At 48.3% G+C, this 19,957-nt stretch overlaps 1 protein-coding gene and 1 pseudogene across 1 annotated transcript in view; both read right to left on the bottom strand.

The window, feature by feature from the left end:
• The window catches only part of GRK7 (G protein-coupled receptor kinase 7), a 33,238-nt gene extending 14,328 nt beyond the window's left edge, over positions 1 to 18,910 (bottom strand). The window contains 5 exon segments of the mRNA XM_054595269.1: positions 16,539 to 16,642; positions 16,645 to 16,969; positions 18,308 to 18,436; positions 18,438 to 18,676; positions 18,679 to 18,910. Of these exon segments, the coding sequence (XP_054451244.1) occupies positions 16,539 to 16,642; positions 16,645 to 16,969; positions 18,308 to 18,436; positions 18,438 to 18,676; positions 18,679 to 18,910 (1,029 nt within the window).
• Positions 6,347 to 6,724, bottom strand: LOC129088454 (secretoglobin family 1C member 2-like; annotated as a pseudogene).
• Positions 18,911 to 19,957: the final 1,047 nt, after the last annotated feature.

The raw sequence follows: 19,957 nt of genomic DNA, 5'->3' as shown, positions 1-19,957 counted from the left end.
GCCCTGACTGCGAATTGAACCTGCAACCTTTTGGTCCGCAAGTCGGCATTCAGCCCACCGAGCCACACCAACCAGGGCAAGATACAACACATTTTCATCCAAGAAAGTCCACTGTGCCCCTTTCTAGTCCGTTCTCCTCCGTACTTCCCATGCAAACATTTTCGGATTTCTGTCACCGTAGATTAGCTTTGTCTGTTCTTGGATTTCATATAAATGGAATTGAATGTTATATATGTTTTTGTGTCTGACTTCTTCTTTTAGATAATGTTTTTGAGATTTATGCATGTTGTTCTGCAAACATATTAGTGTTTTTTTTTTTAATTTTCAAATATCCTTGTTGTTTTTCTCTGAATGTTCCTTATTTAGAGCATATATTCTTGTTTCATGGACTCAATATCTCCTCTCAAGTCTTAAAGGATTTTAAGTAAGTATTAAAAAATGATCTCTCCTACTTTCTACATTGTTTCTGTTTTCTACAAGTTTCTTTCTTCCGGGTTGTTGTGTTTGTTTGTTTGTTTGTTTGTTTTTTGTATTCTCTTTCATTTTAGAGAGTTGCTGAAATGACAAATGATCTGTGACTATTTGTTCACCTATAAGAGTACAACACTAAAAAGCTAACAAGAAGCCAGCTGCTTGATGGACGGGCTTCGCTATAGGGTGATCCTGCCAGGCTGCTTCAATGGGGACCTCACCTGGGAGTCTCCGCTGACCTTTTTTGTTAGACTGTTAAGTTTCCTTATGGAGATTCTCTAATACCCTACCTGAGAGGTGCAGCCTGCTTACCCTCATTCTGGGAGCCGAGGTGGGGAAGGGTCTAAGGGTCTCCTGTATGTAGTATTTCACTGTTCTCAACACTCAGTTGGGCTATATGTTTCTATCCAGCCTTTCGCTGGTTCAATCTCTTCTGCTTTGGGAATGACACAAAGAAAGACCACAAACAATATCCAACTGCAGTTCAGAGAGTGGTGATTGGTAAGTTTTACTATAAACAACATTTATTATGAACTTGCTCTGTGTGTGGCATGCGTCCAATGAGCAAATTTCAGAGGTGAGTGACTTTCAGGATTAAAATCACTAATCAGGACAACATATAAACATCAGTTGCTCAGTAGAAGCTGTAAGTTGAAAGTGGAGAACATGCCTTGTCCTGAAAAAAGGATTGTGAGACAGAGGCTGGAAGAAAAATTAGAAATAATAACAGACAATACTTACTGAGTGCTTACTACATGCTAAGTGTTTTCTCAAGTGCTTTTCATGAATTTCTTGTTTAAGCTGCATGATAATCTTATGAGGTAGAGACTATTTTATCCCCATTTTGCAGGTTAGAAACCAGAACCACGGAGAGGTTAAATCTTGCTCAAGGTCACCCAGCCGAGACTCATGCCCAGGTCTTCACTTTGACCCACTGCATTGCACTGCTTCTATGAAAGTAGGTGAGGTGGCTTTTTCTTACCCTCTAAGTCCCTTTCAGGATTCATTTTCTCCCTTTAAGTGCCCTCCTTCCCTCTCCCCATTTGCCACATACTAAGTGAGTGCCTTGGTCCACTCTTGCTTTAACTGCTTCCCTTCCCCTTTTCCCAACAAATTCTCCATTCTTTGCCAGTATATCTGCTCATCAGAAGCTGGCTGGGCTGCTCCACACTGAAGGCAGCTGGTGGGGGCGCCGGTGGGCGGTACTCTGGGAACATATTGCTTGCTCCCTCCCCACCGAAATGAATGAAGAATCAGCCTCCATCTTTACAGCACTGTAGCCTGTTGGTGTAGTGCACAAAGCACGAGACAGCAGAGTAGCCTGAGATACATTCCAAATAATTTTCAGGGCTAAATTTACCCCTTGGCCCTAAAGACAGAAAATGTCGTGGTGGAATTTTGAAGGGCACCACCTCCTTGAAGAGTGGAGATATTTCACAGAGGAGAAGAATGGAATTAAAGGCGCACGCCAGAGTCTAAGCACCCAAATTCCATCGCAGCCTCCAGCTGAAAAAATTAATTGCCTGCCTTTTATGCCATTTATCTTCTGCATGTGAACTCCCTCCTCAGAGCCGGGTGGGAGGAGAGAATGGGCCACGCAGCACGGGGCAGGGTCCATCCAGGCTGACCTCTCTGGCTCGGTTTAACTCCTGCAGTTACAAAGGGCCCCCACACATCGATCTCTGTGCCATCAAAACAGTTGCTTTCAGTTCTTGTGACCAGATTGCCATTGCCAGGGCTGTAGGGATCACCCAAGAGTCAGCAGCAACAGAACTCTTAATGGAGGTTTTTGTGTGGGGTTTGTCCTATTTTTTTCCCCTTTTTTGCTTCATTTTGTTTTGCTTTTGGTTTTATAGTGCCCTTTGGCAGCCTCACACAGTCGGCACCTGGTTCTGCAAAACAAAGTGTATCCAGCATTGCAGGGCCTCAAGCCTCAGACCTCCCAGGGTTTAGGGAGCTTAATGGCTGTCCTCTTCCCTACCGCCCCCCCCCCCCCCCCCCCCCCCCCCCCCCCCCCGGGTGCAGCAAGAAGTCCCATTGCATATGGACTGCTTAGTTCCAGCAGAGCCACCTGTCACCTACAGGTGTCCAGACCCTGAGGAAGATGGACGCCCTCAGGTGAGATCAGGATCTGAGCCAGTCCATTGGCACCTGCGCAGATGCCCTCCACATTGCTCTTGCTGTGGGGTGCTGGTTTCCACTGACCTTGTAGCTGCTCTCACTCTCATCCCTGAGCCACAGGGGCTGCAGGGCAGGGCCCAGGCCGGGTGGATTCTGCCCTCGGGGCAGTCCCAACATAGACTGTGACCTCAGAGATGATGAGAACAGGGAGGGGCCTTTCAGTGGGTCTGAGCGGGGGCACAGTTCATATCTTAATAGTTTTACACATCCATAAAAAAAGCATGTGTGTGCACCTGCACAGATGTGAAGGTTCTTTAAGGTCAAGGTCAGGAGTAAACTTCCAACTTCCACTGAATCTGAGAAGTTGGCAACCTTAAAGTCCATCATTAGAAGAAATACCGGTGTCATGCCCCTAGTGTGGCCAGGCCAGGCTGGGTTTGATGGCCAGGTGGGGAGAAGGACAGACATGGGAGCTCTCCGCGTTTCCAGGTGGCGGTGTCCTTGGTGTCAGCCCAGAAAACTGGCCAGTGGAGCAAGAAACCGCCCGCGGATGTCTCTCCCCCCCCAGCTCATCACGAACCAGATCCACTCGACAGCACAATCCAAACAGAAGAGGGAATCAGAATGTACATCTTTTGTTTGCCGTGGCAGGAGAACTGTTGAGCAGAGGAAAAAAACAAGCTGAGCTTAGCTCTATCAGCTGTTTCCTGGGGCTCACTCCTTCCTTCCTCCGAGGGGGGCCTGGCCGCTTTGTTCTCGTTCCCAGCTGCTCCTCTGCGCCTTTAAGCGGTGGCCTTTGCAGACCTCAGAGGAATGCGGCCCAGACCCCAGGGGACTTAGCTCCGAGGCCCCGCCCACGTGCTCCGGCCCCAGGCTGCAGCCTCCAAGTGCTGGCCTGCTCACCAGGCCCCCGTTTTCTCCTCGCTCGCCTGCCGGCTGCCTGTGGGTCCTTACTGCCTGCGGGTCCTTAACTGCCTGCTACTTCCTGGCTGGGGGGCAGGAGCCTCAACAGAGGTGGCTTCCTGCTCTTTCTTACACCCCTGGGAGAACCCCGTTTCAGAGGGCTCCCACAGGGAACCCAAAAGAGGGGTCCCTGCAATAATGCTTTGTGAGCTATATAGCCTGGTGTCAGTCTGCTGTGGTTCGGATCCCAGCTTTACCAGTTATTAGCTGATCACCTGGGGCCAGTTACTCAATCTGAGTCTTACAGCTCTTACCTCATGGGACTGTGACAAGATGAAAGTGATAAGACACACAGCAGTGCCTTCCAAAAACCTGATACATAACAGGCCCTCAGTAGGTTAGCAATGATGGTCATCAAGCCTGGGTTTTAGTTGTCTCAGGCAGGGCAGCTGTGCAAGAAGAAAAACCCAGAAGCCTCTAAGACGCCACTGGATTGCAAGACAGGCCTGGCACATATTCAGAGATCAATACAGTAGTTGTGATTCTTCCACTGCAGTGTGTTCTTTGGTGGTTTCATGTTCTGTGAATCTATCCAGCAGCGGGCTGAGGCATATTTTCCATGGCGCCTCCAAGATGCTCAAAATAAAACCACAAGTCAAGTTCCACGTGGCTGTGAGGGAGCAAGACAACTGTGTGTGCCCGCTGGGCTCCGCCTAGAGGTGAGCTGCGCCCTCACCCACTGCCGGCTGCCCGCCCGGGTGCAGCCTGGGGCTCCCGCTGGCTCCCCGTGCCTCTCAGAGAGCAAAGCGCAGCTACAAAGGTCACCTGAGCAGCTACAGTGACTGTCAGGGGAGGCAGAAACAACGCAACAGTGGGGGTTGTGACAGAGGGGGTGGCACTTGGCTTCTTATAGAATAATCAGAACAGTCATTTCTTGATTGTCTACCAAGTGTTGACCCTGTGCTCAGCATTTCTCTACCTTGTTTCTTAATCTTCTCATCAAGCCTGAGAGGCAGGCCGTATTAACCAGGCTCAGAGAAGAGGCATGACTTGTCTGGGGTCACATGCAGGGCTATGGCCAGCCAATGTGACATTTAGAAGAAGGCACTTTGCGTGTCATGGTGTGTGGAGCGTGGGTCGGCCGTCAGCCCTCACTGTCCTCGTGGTCAGGTGACCCCCCCGCCCCCGCCCAGTAAGGGGTCAGCCTGTGCTTCTGTGCACGGCAGCCATAGTAAGTGACAGACTCGTTGCCACGCTCACACTCCTTCCATCTCGTGATCCCGTGGACTGCATTTCATCAGCTGCACTTGACCTGAATGGATGCTCCAAGCTTCCAATGCATGTCTATACCAGGTTAGATGATGCAGCGACCTTGTGGTCCCTGGATCACATGATGTTGCATGACAGCCCCCTCCAGGAGCACCCGGCAGGCCTCCCGCCCTCTCCTCACCTCCACAGGTTACTGGACAATGTGCTGACCCACCCACTTCCCAGACCCTCTGCTTCACCTCCCTCCTGTCCTTCCAAGGCTGATTTGTCACTTCCAAACCTGAAAGCCTTCAGTGGCTCCCAACACCCTTGGCATGGGGTTCAAATGCCCTCGTCTGACTCCTCCAGCCTCCTAGGGTCTGGCATCTCTAGTTGTGCCCTTTGTCACCCCTCACAGCCTGCGACCCCACACTGTAGACAGCTTCAGAGCCACTCTGTTCTGTGACTGAACTCACACTTATTTTATGACTTTACCTTGGCCGGCGTTTTCAACTGCAGCACCGTGGACACGGGTTCAGATCGTTCTTAGGGGAGTGGCACTGTGCTGGGCGTTGTAAGGCACTGGCAGCATCCCTGGCTTCTACCCACTAGTTGCCAGTAGCAACTCTCCAGTCGTGACAATCAAAACTGTCTCCAGACATTGCCAAATGTCCCCTGGTTGCCCAGTTGCCCTCAGTTGAGGACCACTGACCTATGCTGCTCCCTTTGTCTGCCCAGCTCCTGTGTGCCTTGTCTCCTGGAAGCCCTTGCTGACCCCATGTCCCCACGTCGGGCTGGGCGCCCTCCTACCCATCCAACGTGGACAGCCCCGATCACACTGCGTTGTCACTGCCCTTTTACTTGTGGGTCTCTTTCCCACCCTGGAGCTTTATGACGATGGGCATTTGTTTGCTTGATTCCCTGTTGTGCACGGGGTCCAGCCAAGTCTGTACCTGCAACAAAACCCCACCTGGTAAATCACCCAGGACACCCCTCTTTTCCTTACCCCCATATCCAACGCATCACGGAGGCCTGTTCATTCTGAAGTCCCTTCTCAATTAATATCCATTGCGCTCTGGCTCCACGCCCCCCTACTCCCCCCACCCCGTGGGCTGAGCTGCCGTCATCTCTCACCTGGGTGACGAACGATCACAATCCACCTGAATCCCCTCTGATCTGTTCTCATTTCTGATGGAGTGATTTTTTTCAAAACAGAATTTGGAGCACGTTGCCCCTTTGGTCAAATCCTTCCAAAGGCTTTCCAGTACTCCTCAGCAAAAACCCAGTCCTTTACATGGCCCATAATGCCGGCTTTGGTGTGGGCCCTGCTGCCTCTCTAGCTTCATTTGAACCGCCTTTCCTCTTACTTTGTGCTTTTCATTTCCCTCAGAGCAACAGGTGCTTTGCACTGGCTCTTCCCATTGCCTGACATGCTCTGTCCCGATCCCCTCTTCAGGCTCCTGGCCGCTACTCTCCAGCTGCTGGGACCGGGGCCAGCTGGTGCAGTTGAACAGGGCCCTGTGCTCAGAAGGAGCCCTGTGCTGTGGTTTAATGATGTTCGGCTGCAGGAAGCTTTATTGATTGAACAATGCAAGGATGAAATTCACACAGGAAGAAGTGATAGTGGGGTGGCGTGGCCATGGCTGCTTCTGTAGCTGGTCTTGTGGCCTCTTGGAGCTATGCCTGGCGTCCGCTGGGCACCACCCTGACTGCCCCGCACTTGCACCAGCAGCTTGACCAGCTCCACCTGGTGCACGGGCTATAGGACAGCTCTGCAGGACTCGAGATCCGTCAGAGCCACCTTGGTATCTGCATTAACCTCATGCTTGCCCGGGGGCCCCTCACACAGCTCCTCTGGGGACCCCTCCCACGGGGTTTGTAGGAAGGCCGTGAAGAGCTCCCCGTTGTCCTGCCCCGTGGCCAGGCTGCAGGAGCAGGGCAAGGGGAGGGCCGCCAGCAGGTCGGTGTTGCTCCCCTGCATGGTGGACAGCAGAGGTTTTGAAGGCTGTCTTGACAAATTTCTGAATTTGTACTTTATAAGTTAAATCCAGCGAGACAATGGAGTGTGCACCCAGGTCTTGCAGCCTTGGCTCACAAGTGTCGCCTATCTCCTATCTCCTGTCACCTTCCTGCCTCCCAGCAATATGTTCTTGGCTGTCTGCCCCTGGTCTCTGCTCAGCAACTGCTGCTACCTTCTGCCCCCAGTGGGGGCCTGGGTGGGGCCCTGGGTGTCCGTGAGGGTGTCTACTCATGCCTCATGCATCTCCAAGCCTGAGAGAGTGTGACATTAAATAGCAATTAAAACCCCCCACCATGACTGGATGAAAGATTGGACATGGGAGAGAGGAGAAAGCTTTTTCCTGATATCAGAGTAAAGGGCCCCATGTTTTCATTTTGCCATAATCCCTGACAATTATGTAACCGTCCCTGGCTGGGACCATCGACTGTTGATGGCTCACAGCTGTGCCCCACCCTGGGCATTGCCCTCTGCAGCAGGCAGCTACCTCGTCCAAGTTTCCCCCATTCTGGCAGCTGGCCAAGGTCACTGATTGGCTTTTGGAGGGATACAAAAGCCTGGACCCCACCTAGATTCGGGACAAGTCTGAGAGCCACCCCAATCCCAGAGCTTGCTGAAGGGTTGCCTTATCATGGGTCAGCTTCTCTCTTCGCTCAATCATGCCTTCCTCGTGCATGTATCTCATAAATCTCGCACGTGTAAGTCTGTCTCAACATCCATGTCCAGGGAACCTAGCCGAAGCCACCATGCCGACTACTTGCAGAGTGAATTCCTGTCTGCCTTCCAATATCAAGTAAGTTGCATTTCCCTGTGGTTAACTCTGACTCACATGTTAAATCAAATCCTCCTTGGAAAACCCCATGTATCACACCTTCAAAGCAATTATCATAATTTAATTGTACATTCATTCAAATAATTATTATATTCTATCTCCCCTACTAAACTCTAAGGTCCATGTAGGGAGAAAATCATGTTCATTTTTAGCTTATCATTTTATCCTTCATGTTTAACACAGTCCTGGGAAATGCTCAATAAATATATGTTGAATGACTGATTGAGTGAATAAATGAATGAGTGAATGACTATCTTTTCAATGAAGGAATGTTAAAAAAATAATTCTAAGACTGCTGTGAAGATTTTTGAATGCCCTTAATAGTAGTAAATACTTTCAGAATGGACTTGAAGATTTTACAGTGGTCAAAAGCTACTAGAAACTAAATTTAGTTAATGACGGAGGTTATAATTTATAATTTTGGTGGAGACCAATGCGTGACCATGAAATACCAGAATGCCTCTCCTGTGTGGCTCTTAAACTGTTACTCAGAAGTAAATTTCAAAAAGAAAAAAAAATTAGAACAGGGTCAGAAGTCTTGTGATGTATGTAGGTGTTAACTTTTGATGAAACATATTCAGCGATCTTTTAAAAATTACTTATTCAATGTGTCTCTAACACTGTATTCAGTATAATAGAGGCTTCAAAACAAATATAATAATGCCCAACCTCTGTTACTCACTATCCTTCTGAATGTAAGGAGTTGGTCAGAGGCTTCAAGGCAGGACAAGGTAACCCAACATGTGCAAGTTTGGGGGTTGTTAGTTTAACTTTATTCCCATTCCTGTTCTAAGTTCTCAGGACTCACGTTCCATAAAACCTGAAGGTCACTGTTCTTCACATAGAAGCTGAATCTGAATTCATGAATCAGGGCCAGCATGAGCTCCACTGCCCAATTTTCCTGTTATATTCTCCTAGAGTCTCTAAGAAGTGACATGAATTTGTTTTGTTGGGTGCATGTAAGTGCCAGCTGAGAACAGGCAGGAGCCCTTATCACATTTATTGCAAGTGAATTTAGACAGTGGCCGGGATCATGTCTAATGATATTGTGCCTATGTGTGGGGGGTTAGCTCTGAGACCTAGTTGCGTTGCTCCTTGTGCAGGTGGAGGTGCTTGTCATCTGAAGTCTTAACTGGGTCAAGGGTTCAACGGGGCTTGTGGTCGGTGTCCATATCAGGCCAGACTGAGGAAAATACACTAATGCACTTATTTGTCTGAGTTTTCCTGAGTAGAACGCCTTTTACAGCATTAAAAACCATAGGCCATGTCTGCCCTGTGTGGAAACTGAACAAGGTGAGGTCAAAGAGCTAAGTGCTCTTGAATCTGACATAACTGGTTCTTATCACATCCTGGCGATGTGACTTCAGGTGGATAGATTAACATCTCCGAGTCTCAATTTCCTCATCTGTAAAGTGGAGCTAAAACTAGTCTCTACCTCATAGACACTTTAATAAAGGATCTAGATCCCGTTACCCCTTGACTAAGAGGTCAGAAAACTTCTGAACCTTTTAAACCATTGAGGTAACAGCAGTTAGTAGAGGCATTCACTGTTTTTGCATAACTGACATTTATTTCCCATTCTCGTCCCTCCTGATTTTCCTTTGGAGGTTGTATTCTGCTGCTGTAAGTTCATAAGATTTAGATGGGATGGACCTTCTCCCTGGCTCCTGGAAACAGCAGTGCCCTCACTCTGGCCAGTGGACTTGGTTGTGGTGGAGCCACGTGACATGAGTTATCCACTGAGAGTCTACCCTGAGAATTGTGAAGGAACTTTCTGAAGAAGTGTTTTCTTTCCAAAGGTGTTGCTCATTTGGCAGGGTGTGTGTGGAGCTGCTGGGGCCTCCCTGTGAGGAGGGCCTGCCTGAGAGTGAGGTCAACACCGGGGAGGCCAGAGCTGGGAAACAAAGGGAACAATTTCCAGGAACACCACTCAGACACCTGGGTAGCCAGCCAAGCCTCTGGGCTTCTTAGTTATGTAAACCATTGATTTTAATTTCTTAAGTGTCTTTTTTGGTTCCATAATGACTGAGAGTCCAGGAAATCACACTAATCTCCATATATCACTCTTTTGAGTTTACAAGACTTTTCCTCCAAATAATCCAAAAATTATCTCATAGACTCATAGAGATTTACGATGCCCCAGGACCTGCCTGAGATGGCAGGCATGGCGAATCAATGATACAGCTGGGACCTAGGCCAGTGCTCTTAAGCATCCAGGCCTCTTTCCCATTGTTACCGCAGTCTTTCCAGACTCAGGCAGAGTCACCCTGTGCCTTTCCTCCCCTGAAATGCCTCCTTCAGTCACCACATTCCAGGGGTAGGTCCGGTAGCTCCTTGTCCCCTCCACCAAGAGCAGCCACGTTTTAGGAGGGGTGAGTACAGACATGGATGTTGATAGAACCTAGTGAGAGGCCAGGAGGCTGGGAATGTTCAGACCTGAGATTATTAATGGCCCAGGGAGCTACCTCAAGCCTCGTGACCTCATGTGTGGATCATGATAGTGTCTCCTCGTGGGTCCCTTTTTCTCCCCAGCCCCAGACTCTGTCTCCTTCAGTTTGTCTTACACAGCATCAGAGTCACCTTCCTGAAGAGTCATCCTGCTCATGCCACTTTCTTCCTGAAAAACCTTTAATGGCTTCCTACTGCCTATAGAACAATGTCTGAAAGGCCTCAGTTAGTGTCCCCACAGCAGCCTGAAAAGCCCTGTGCCCCTCCAGGGAGGCCCAGCTTCCATCTAGGGAAGATCTACCTACTTGGAAGAATAACACCCAGAGTTTCAAATTCCGTTAGTCTCAAGTTCTGGTGTAATTGATGGTAGGCCTTCTGAGCCTTGTTGGAAAGGAAAATATTGTCCCTTTAATGCTGTTCAGCACCTTGCTATCTTCTCCATTAATTTTGATGCAGTCATACAAAAAAAGTTTCTGCCTGGCTATCTTCCTTTATTAATGATTTGTATGAGTTTTCTATTGCTGTGTAACGGATGACCGCAGACTTTGTAATTTAAAATAACGCCCATTTATTAGCTCACAGTTCTATAGGTCAGCAGTTTGGGCACAGCACGATGGGGTTTTTGGTCAGGGTCTCACAAGGCCGAAGTCAAGATGTCTGGTGGGCTGCATTCTCATCTGGAGCTCAGGATCCTCTTCCAAGTTCACATGGTTATGGCAAAATTCAGTTCATTGTGGTTGTAGGACTCAGGTCCCTGTTTCTCTTGTTGGCTGTCAGCCAGAGGCTGCTCTCAGCTCCTCGCCACATGGTCCTCTCCGTCTTCAAGGCCAGCAATGGTGTGTTGAAGCCCTCTCCTGCTTTATCTTTCTGATTTCTTCTGTCTCTGACCTCCATGCTCATATTTAAAGAACTTGTATGAATAGGTCAGGCCACCTGAATAATTCCTCTTTTGAATCACTTAAAGTCAACTGATTAGTAGCCTTAATCACATCTTCAAAACCCATTTTGCCTTATACTGTAATATAATCATGGTAGTGATATCTTATATTAATTCACAGCTCCTGCCCACACTCAAGAGGAGGAAATTATACAAGGTCAAGGGTCGCTGACAGTCATTTTACAATTCTGCCTACCACACCACTGTAACAGTTATTCTTTTTTTTTTTTTTAAGGTTTATTTTGTTCTCATTTGAGAGAGAGGAGAAGAAGAAAGGGAAAGAAACATCTATGCGAGAAATACCGATCGGCATACCCCCCAGCTGGGGATTGAGCCCGCAACCTGGGCATGTGCCCTGACCAGGAATCAAACCAGTGGTTTTTCAGTTACAGGACAACACTCCAACAGCTGAGCCACGCCAGTCAGGGTGTAATAGTTACTCTTTAGTTTTAATCCCTGTGTGAATAAATAGCTGAATGCGATTTCCTAGACCTTATCAATGTTTTTCCCCCTGGCGGCTAGTGTAACAGATGCCATCAGCTCACCCAACATCTAGTCTCACTCCCCTTCTCCCTCAGCATCCTCTGCAACAGAGGCTGAAAAACAAAAATCTCTATTTTTCAGGCTCTCTTGCAGCTGGAAGTGAACACATGGCATTGGTCTGGCCAATGGGATGTAAGCAGAAGTCTGTTCACATTGCTTTTTTCTCCCCCTTCCTTCCATCCTGGAACATGGACTAGATATTTGGAGTTGTAAAAGCCATCTTGTGACAAGGAGGAAAGGGCCAGGAGATTTTTACAGAGACCGTGGCCCCAGATTGTTGAGAATCTGGTATCTGGTTCTGTGTAGCAGAAAGCAATTCTGTCTTACACAAGGCTAAACGAGTAGCTGAGTGAGGAGAATCTAGCCAAGACAGGAAAGCCACCATGACTGAATGTTTCCGGAAGGACTGCACAGAACCAATGCAGATACCAACCTTTATAATCAGGGTGATTTTTCCTTTGCACCTTCTTCATACTATTACAATAATTCTTTATATAGTATCTTGACATTAAAACAATGTTAGTGGATGCAGGAACCCTGTAGATATGTCATTTTTCATTTACTCTGTGAAATAGTGTGAACATCATAGCCTGAAAATTCACTTGGGGGCCCCACTATATATATGTTTGAGAGTTGCAGTCAATAGGAAACTGAAGGGTTTCCCTTAAAATGCAGAGGGGTAGACAATGAAGGAGGGAGGGTTTCCTTTATTCCGTCTTTCTTTTGACAGCTTCCAATCTTGCTCTCTCTTTTACCCCACCCCTCTTCATGGCCTCCTAGGCTTTGGGGCCAGGCCTGAGGACTGGGGCATAAAACTTCTTATATAGGACAAGTAGTCTAAACCCTGAAGTTTGGTCTCATGGGACAGAGAAGGACTCAAGAAAGGCAAAGGGCCAGTGGTCTTGAGGCAGTAAGCTTCTCATTCATTACAGTGGACAATGTCAATGTCAGTTTTTTCTTGCATAGACAGATATGGGTTCATGACATTCCTATTTCCGTAACAAGGTCCCAAGGCAAACAGTCTGCCTCCTCCTTAACCCATCCCTCGTCCCTGCCCACTTAGGAGATAGCGTTACTGAAGGCCTCTGTTCTACTCCCCTTCTTCCTTGGTTTCTCATCCATCACGCACCCTCTTTCCTTCCCATAGAACCAGCACATTCTCCTCTGATTCTTTTTTAAAAAAATTTTTTAATATATATATTTTATTGATTATGCTATTACAGTTGTCTCATTTTTTTCTCCCCTTTATTCCCCTCCACCCTGCACCCCCCTCCCACCAGCATTTCCCCCACCACTTAGTTCATGTCTATGGGTCGTACATATAAGTTCTTTGACGTCTCCATTTCCTTTATTATTCTTAACCTCTCCCTGAATATTTTTTATCTACTATTTAAGCTTCTTATTCCCTGTACCTTTCCCCCCATTCTTCCCCCTCCCCCTCTCTCTGATCTCCATTTCTGTGATTCTGTTCCTGTTCTAGTTTTCTGCTTAGTTTGTTTTTGTTTTTAGGTTCAGTTGGTGATAGTTATGAGTTTGTTGTCATTTTACTGTTCATAGTTTTGATCTTCTTTTTCTTAGACAAGCCCCTTTAACATTTCATATAATAAGGGCTTGGTGATGATGAACTCCTTTAACTTGACCTTATCCGGGAAGCACTTTATCTGCCCTTCCATTCTAAATGATAGCTTTGCTGGATGGAGTAATCTGGGCTGTATGGCCTTGTCTTTCATGACTTTGAATACTTCTTTCCAGCCCCTTCTCGCCTGCAAGGGTTCTTTTGAGAAATCAGCTGATAGTCTTATGGAAACTCCTTTGTAGGTAACTCTCTCCTTTTGCTGCTTTTAAGATTCTGTCTTCCTCTTTAATCTTGGGTAACTTAATTATGATGTGCCTTGGTGTGTGCTTCCTTGGGTCCAACTTCTTTGGGACTCTCTGAGCTTCCCGGATCTCCTGGAAATCGATTTCCTTGGCCAGATTGGGGAAGTTCTCCTTCATTATTTTTTCAAATAAGATTTCAAGGTCTTGCTCTTCCTCTTCTCCTTCTGGCACCCTTATGATTCGGAGGTTGAAACGTTTAAAGTTGTCCCACAGGTTCCTAAGCCTCTCCTCATTGTTTTTTGAATTCTTGTTTTTTCATTCTGTTCTGGTTGAATGCTTATCTCTTCCTTCTGCTCCCACTCATTGATTTGAGTCCCGGTTTCCTTCCCTTCACTGTTGGTTCCCTGTATATTTTCCTTTATTTCATTTTGCCTAGCCTTCAGTTTATCCTCCATTTTGGGACCATACTCAACCAATTCAGTGAGCATCCAGATTACCAGTGTTTTTGAACTGTGCATCTGATAGGTGGGCTATCTGTTCATCGCTTAGTTGTATTTTTGGAGCTTTGATCTGTTCTTTCATTTGAGCCATATTTCTTTGTCTCAGTGCACCTATTATATTGGGAGGGGCGGAGCCTTAGGAACAGGACAGAGCGGGGCAACCCAGGTTGCTGTGTTGTGACGCTGTGTGTGGGGGAGCGGCCTGAGAGGGAGCAATGCCACTTGCTTGCATCCTGGCCGGCTTTCAGTCACTCCTCCAGCCACCCACAAGCAAACTGGGCCCTTCTGGTGCTGATTCCCAGGTGGGTGGGTTTGTGTACATTCTAGGGCCCAAAGGGTCTCTCCAACGGACTCTCCTGTGAGGCTAGGAGTTTCTCCTGCTGCCACAACCCCCATAGGTTTTTACCTCCAGAGGTTTTGAAGCTTTCTTTTCCTGTTCTGGAACCCTGCATTGCGAGGTCTGTTTTGCTCCACAGCTGTTCCTCTTGGTTTATCCCCATGCGAATGTAGGGCGCCTGGGTCTGCCAGACGCCACCTCGCCAGACTGGTCCTCCAGCTGCCGCCTTGCTGAGGGTCCTCTCTGCCCCGGCTGCGCATCTCTACCCCTCCTACTTGTCTGGATGAATGTTTCTTCTTTAACTCCTGGGTTGTCAGACTTCCACACAGTTCTATTTTCTGGCAGTTCTGGTTATTGTTTTTAAATTGGTTGTTGTCCTTCTTTTAGTTGTGCGAGGAGACAAAGTGTCTCCCTCCTGATTCTTGCCTCAACATCTAAAGCCGCTCCACTCCACCTTAAGGTCCCATCCTCCTTCCTGTGTCCCCCTCTAACAACCTGGCTTCCTCCTTCCTTAGTCTTACTCTCTTCTTCCAGGTCAGTCCAACCTCCATAGTCCTAGTCTAGACCTCAAGAATTGCTCTGTGGTTTCCTAAGTGCCAAACCCCACAGACTGTGTGATCTCTACTCTGTTCAACAATGTTGACCACTCTCCTTCCGGAAATCCTCTTCTCCTTTGGGTACTGTGGCGGAAACTGCCAGCGGTGCCTGCTGCTTCCCAAGCCACGATGACTCTGCGTCCCTGTGTGGAGCCCTGCCCTTTCTCCACAGCCCGAGACCTGCAGATCTCAATGTCCAGGGAACACCTCCCCCTGCCTGTCACACCTATGTCGTGCCTGCTTCCTATGCAATATCGTCACAACTGAACTTGCCAGCTTCCCCACATTTCACTCCTCCTTCTGGTCATTGGAGCTAGAGAACCCCACTGTCATTCACCTCGAGGGCCCGCCAGGCCTCTTTCCGACAGCTCCAGTGTACTCCCACTTCTGTAGTCCTACTGGCTGAAGCAGGCCCCCATCAGCCTTCCTGGGCCATGACATTAGACTCCTAACTTCCTTTTCTGCCTCTTATCCACCTTTCCAATTGGTTATTTATTTATTTATTTTTAATGTTTATTGATTTTAGAGAGAGAGGAAGGGGAAAGAGAGAGAGAGGGGGAGAGAGAGAGAAATAGTGGTTGGTTGTCTCCAATAAGCTCCCTGGCCAGGAATTAAACCCACAGCCTAGGTATATGCCCTGACCTGGAATCGAACCCCCAGCCTTTTGGTGTATGGAACTACACTCCAGCCAACGGAGCCACACCTGCAAGGGCTCAACTTGGTCTTTTAAACATGCAAATTGACTCATGTCATTTCCCTTCTTAAAACCTTTCAATGGCTCTTTGTTCCCCACAAGGAAGCATTCCAACGCCCTCGCAAGACCAGGACCGGAGCCCTGCATTATCTTCTCAAAATTCCTCATTTTACAGCCACAAACAATCATCTGCAGTTTCCCAAACTTGCCATGATGTTTCCTACTTCCTTGCCTTACTATTCTCTCTGCCTTGTGAACTGGAAACTGTGCAAAAACAAGGTTTTAAGTGAATATTTAAGAATGTACCTCAGGACCTGTCTTCCTGGGGAACCCTGCACCTCCATGCACAGAAACTCAGTGGTGAAGGCCTGTCAGAATTCCAGAGATTTTGTATTGTTAACGTAGTAAAATTGATTAATTATATGTAATTCTCTTTTTAAGCAAAAAATTCTCTGGAAGCCACTGTGAACCAAACTGATTAAAATAAACATCAGCTGCTTTTGTTCTCTTCTCCATATTTTCATTTCAAATTTCGCCTTCATGCAATGTAAAACATCCCCCACTTCACGCTCAACAGATAAGGACATATTTAATTTAACATGCTAAGAGTTTAGGGCTTTCTTCTTTCTCTTTGTCTTATGCTGTTAAAGTTTACCTGCAAGGATCCTGGGATTTTAGGGTCCAGCCCCCTCATTTTCCAGAAAGGAAATCAAGGCTCTATTGACTCAGGAACACGGCACTAGGAGGTGGTCATCAGTGGAACAAGCCCAGGCCCTGACTGTGGATTCAGCAGGGACCACCTCCAACTCATTAAAAAGGCTCCCCTCGGCCTCCAATGAGAAGAGAGCTAAGTAGCCTCCAAATAACCGGTTAAGCTAATCCTCTTACACCACTCCACTTAAGGCAAGATGACTATATAAGGGCTATATAAGGGCTATATGACTATATAAGAAAGAGGAAATGAAAAGAATTAAGTTCAAGGCTCTGTTTGCCCAGGGACTAGAACAGCTCTCTCCTCTCCTCTCCTCTCTGACTCCGTGCCCCAGCCCAGGGGCAGATGGAAAACCACTCACAGTCTGGGTGACAGGCTTGACCTCCTGGAGCTGCACAGCCAGGCCCAGGTCGGACAGCCTGCAGTTGCCAAAGTCATCCAGGAGCACGTTCTCAGCCTTCAGGAGACGATGCCAAGAGAGCGCAGGGGCAGCAGCCCACAGGTCACCGGGGCCGAGTGGAAGACCACCCTGCTCATGGCCAGGCCTCGCGTGCCCGTGCTGTGGATGTGGAACTTGAGGTCTCCGCCATTCATCAGGCTCACGACCTGGCAGAGATGAGACTTGCTCTCAAAGGCATAGGCCAGAGAGACAATGAAAGGACTGCTGATCCTCTCCAAGATTTCCTTTGCTGAGAGAGCCATTTTCTCGCCATTTTACTTTTTCAGCCTCTTCTTGTCCAGTTTCTTACAGGCACATGTTTTACCAGCGGTTTTCACCTGGACAACACACACCTTAAAGGAAAGAAAGAAAGGGAGAGGAGGCGGTCGAAGTAGAAAGTACTGGAGGGAGGAGGTGGGGAGCAGGGGACAGAAGGTGGAAGGGAGGAAATCAGCTGAAGTGAAAAGACGACTGGCCTCTTGGAAAAGGGAAGCATTTTTCAAGATAGATTCGGGATCACAATAAGGTACCACTTCACCCCCACTTGGGTTAGACTGAAGAAAGGAAAATAACAAGTGTTGGCGGGGATATGAAGACATTGGAACCCTTGTGCACTGCTGGTGGGAATGTAAAATGTGAAAGAGTTTGGTGGTTCTTCAAAAAGTTAAACATATGACTCAGCAATTCCACTCCTAGACAAATGTGAGAGAAAAGTGAAAAAAGGTATCCAAATAAATACTTGTACAAGGATGGTCATAGTGGTACTATTCACAATAGCCAGAAGGTAGAAACAACCCAAGTGTCCATCAACAGGTGGATGGATAAATGAAATGCAGTATACCCACGCACTAGCATGCTATTCAGCCTTAAAGGAATGGTGCATGCTACAACATGAACGAACCTCCAACAATTATGCTCAGTGAAAGAAGCCAGACACAATAGCTCACATATTGTATGACTCTGTTTATATGAAACATCAAAATAGGCAAATCCATGGAGAGAGAACGCAGACCAGCGGTTGCCAGGGAGGGGGAGGAGGGAGAGTGGCAAGTGACTGTTAACGGGTACAGGGGTGATGGAATTATCTTGTAACTAGACAGAGGTGAAGGTTACACAACATTGTAATGTACTAAATGCTACTGAACGGTACACTTTACAATGGTTACTGTTTAATTTTATGTGATTTTTACCTTCAAAATGGTTAATGATTCATTTTAATGTTATGTGAATTTTACCTCAAGAATTTTTTCTACTTAAAAAAAGGAAGAGCTGAGCACAGCAGTGGTACAAAATGAATTCTCAGCTTTCCTTAGATGAGGGTTTTCTCAGGTATCTGCAGTTTTTCTCAAATTACCTCTGTTACCACCTCGAAGGGGAAAGGGCGCTTGCCCATCATACGTCACTACCCTTCTCCAAAATGTCCAGGGCATTTCAGTGGATTCCTCGTGTGGACCCCAAGATAAAGATACTTGACCAATTTAACATTTTGTTTGTTTTTCCTATGCTGTCCTTGTTTTATTTCACATGGTGGTCAAAAAGAGGAGGTGAGAGCAGCTAGGAATTCTCCACAGGTGGCACTGAAATTATTGGTAAGGAAGTTCTCTAGAAATTAAAAAAATAAATAAAGGCAAAACAAAACCCTTTAATGCTGTATCCTCCATCTTCCAACCTGGCTGTTCTGAGACACTTACCTCCCCAAAACCACCTTTTCCCAGCACCCGGAACTCAGTGAAGTACTTGTCCGACACCAGCTGCATCTCAAAGACTTTCCACTGCAGAAACTTGTCATAGAGCAGGTTGGCCAGGAAATCCCGGAAAGAGCTGGTCCTGCAGGAAGGCCATGGCCGCAGCCTCGGCCAGTGTCAGGGCCGCTCGCTCATCCTCGGTGGTGGCTGCTTGGCACCTGGTGGCCAGAGCTGGGCTGAGGAAGGGGTGTGGGTGCCCCAGGAAAGGGCAAGCCCTGCCAGTGCCCACCTGCAATGTGCTGCCCTTGGTGGCGCCCTCTTCAGCCAGCTCCCAGTTCTGCACCTGCTCAAGGAAGGCTACGGCCTCTTGGGATGGGGCACCGTGTCTAGGAAGTCCCAGAAGAGGCGGCAGCCGATAGGCTGCTGCTTGCACAAGCTGTCGAAGTCTGGAGGCAGCACGTGGCCAGGCTGGGCACAGCTCTGCAGCCTGGTCAGCGTTAGGCTCTGGGGGCGCCGCGGCAGCTCCCTGCTGTTGCCCTCTGAGGTCTTCCGGGCCTGCAGGTAGGCTGTGGTGACGATCAGGTGGCCCAGGCCCCCCATGTCCACCATGGCTGAGCCCAGGAAAAGGAAAGGAAGGATGGCGGCTGTGGGGGCACTCGTTCAGGTCTGGAGTGCCAGCTGGCTGGTTTCTGTCCCAAGGTTCAGTAACTCCCAGGTGATCTACAGGAGGGTCTCTGGCCTGCGGGTGGGACTGGTAGGGGCTGCAGAAAGAAGTTTCTCCTGTAAGAAGCTTGGCTGGCTGTGTATAGCTGGTCAGGGAAGGGAACATCAGAGGCCACCTCCTGTCCCCAGAGGCGGCGGCAGCCTGAAACACCTGCAGGGGCTCCTGGTCATCACCTGGTCTTTCTCCACACACACAACCTGCTCCCTGAACACCCAGCTACCAATTTCCAAAGGAAGGGTGTCAGAATGAGGTGCTGTGTGATGTGTTGCTGACAGCAGAGTTTTCAACTGTTCTCCTTTTACATGTTTCCCAGCGGGCTCGAGCTCTGTAAACCCCCAGCAAGGACAGGTCAGGAAGAGGAGCTATGGGGAGCTGGAGAGGTTTTCCTCCTGGTTCCTAGCAGCCTGAGGCAGAGCAGGTAGCAGAGGAGGATGCTCTGGACTCAGAGTCCTGAGGCCTGTCCAAGAAGTCCTTGGGGCCCAAGTCGTGGCCATCAGAGTGGGCTGTGGCTCTCCCACAGCCCCGCCCCACATGCTGAGTGGTCTGCAGAGATTGTCCAGTCATGGCTTTCTTTGTTCTTAAGAGTCTGTGACCTAAAGTACTGGGTTAAAAAGGAGGCGTCACCTTGACCCCAAACATCTCATGAAGTGACACAGCAGGAAAAGCATACCACTCCACACATGCGGTCGAGACTCTTCCCAGGGCACAATCTGAACGTGAAGAAACCTTGTACTGAGACCCAGAGCAGCGAAGTTTCAGGGGGACCCCTTGACATCTTTGCCCACGCTCCCTCACGGAGCCGGGAAGCTTCTCTCCACCGAGATCACTCAGAGCCGCCCCAGACCGCGACCTCACAGAGAACAGAAATTGGTTTAAACAGAGAACAGGGTAAGAACCTCTGCTCCAAAAATAACACTTGTGTCCTACAGGGA

The sequence above is a fragment of the Pteronotus mesoamericanus genome, unplaced genomic scaffold (assembly GCF_021234165.1).
Source record: "Pteronotus mesoamericanus isolate MK-2021 breed Mesoamerican mustached bat unplaced genomic scaffold, CSHL_Meso_final scaffold_54, whole genome shotgun sequence".
NCBI lineage: Eukaryota > Metazoa > Chordata > Mammalia > Chiroptera > Mormoopidae > Pteronotus > Pteronotus mesoamericanus.
The sequence above is the reverse complement of the archived record's forward strand: the minus strand, read 5'-3'. Positions and strand labels throughout refer to the sequence as shown.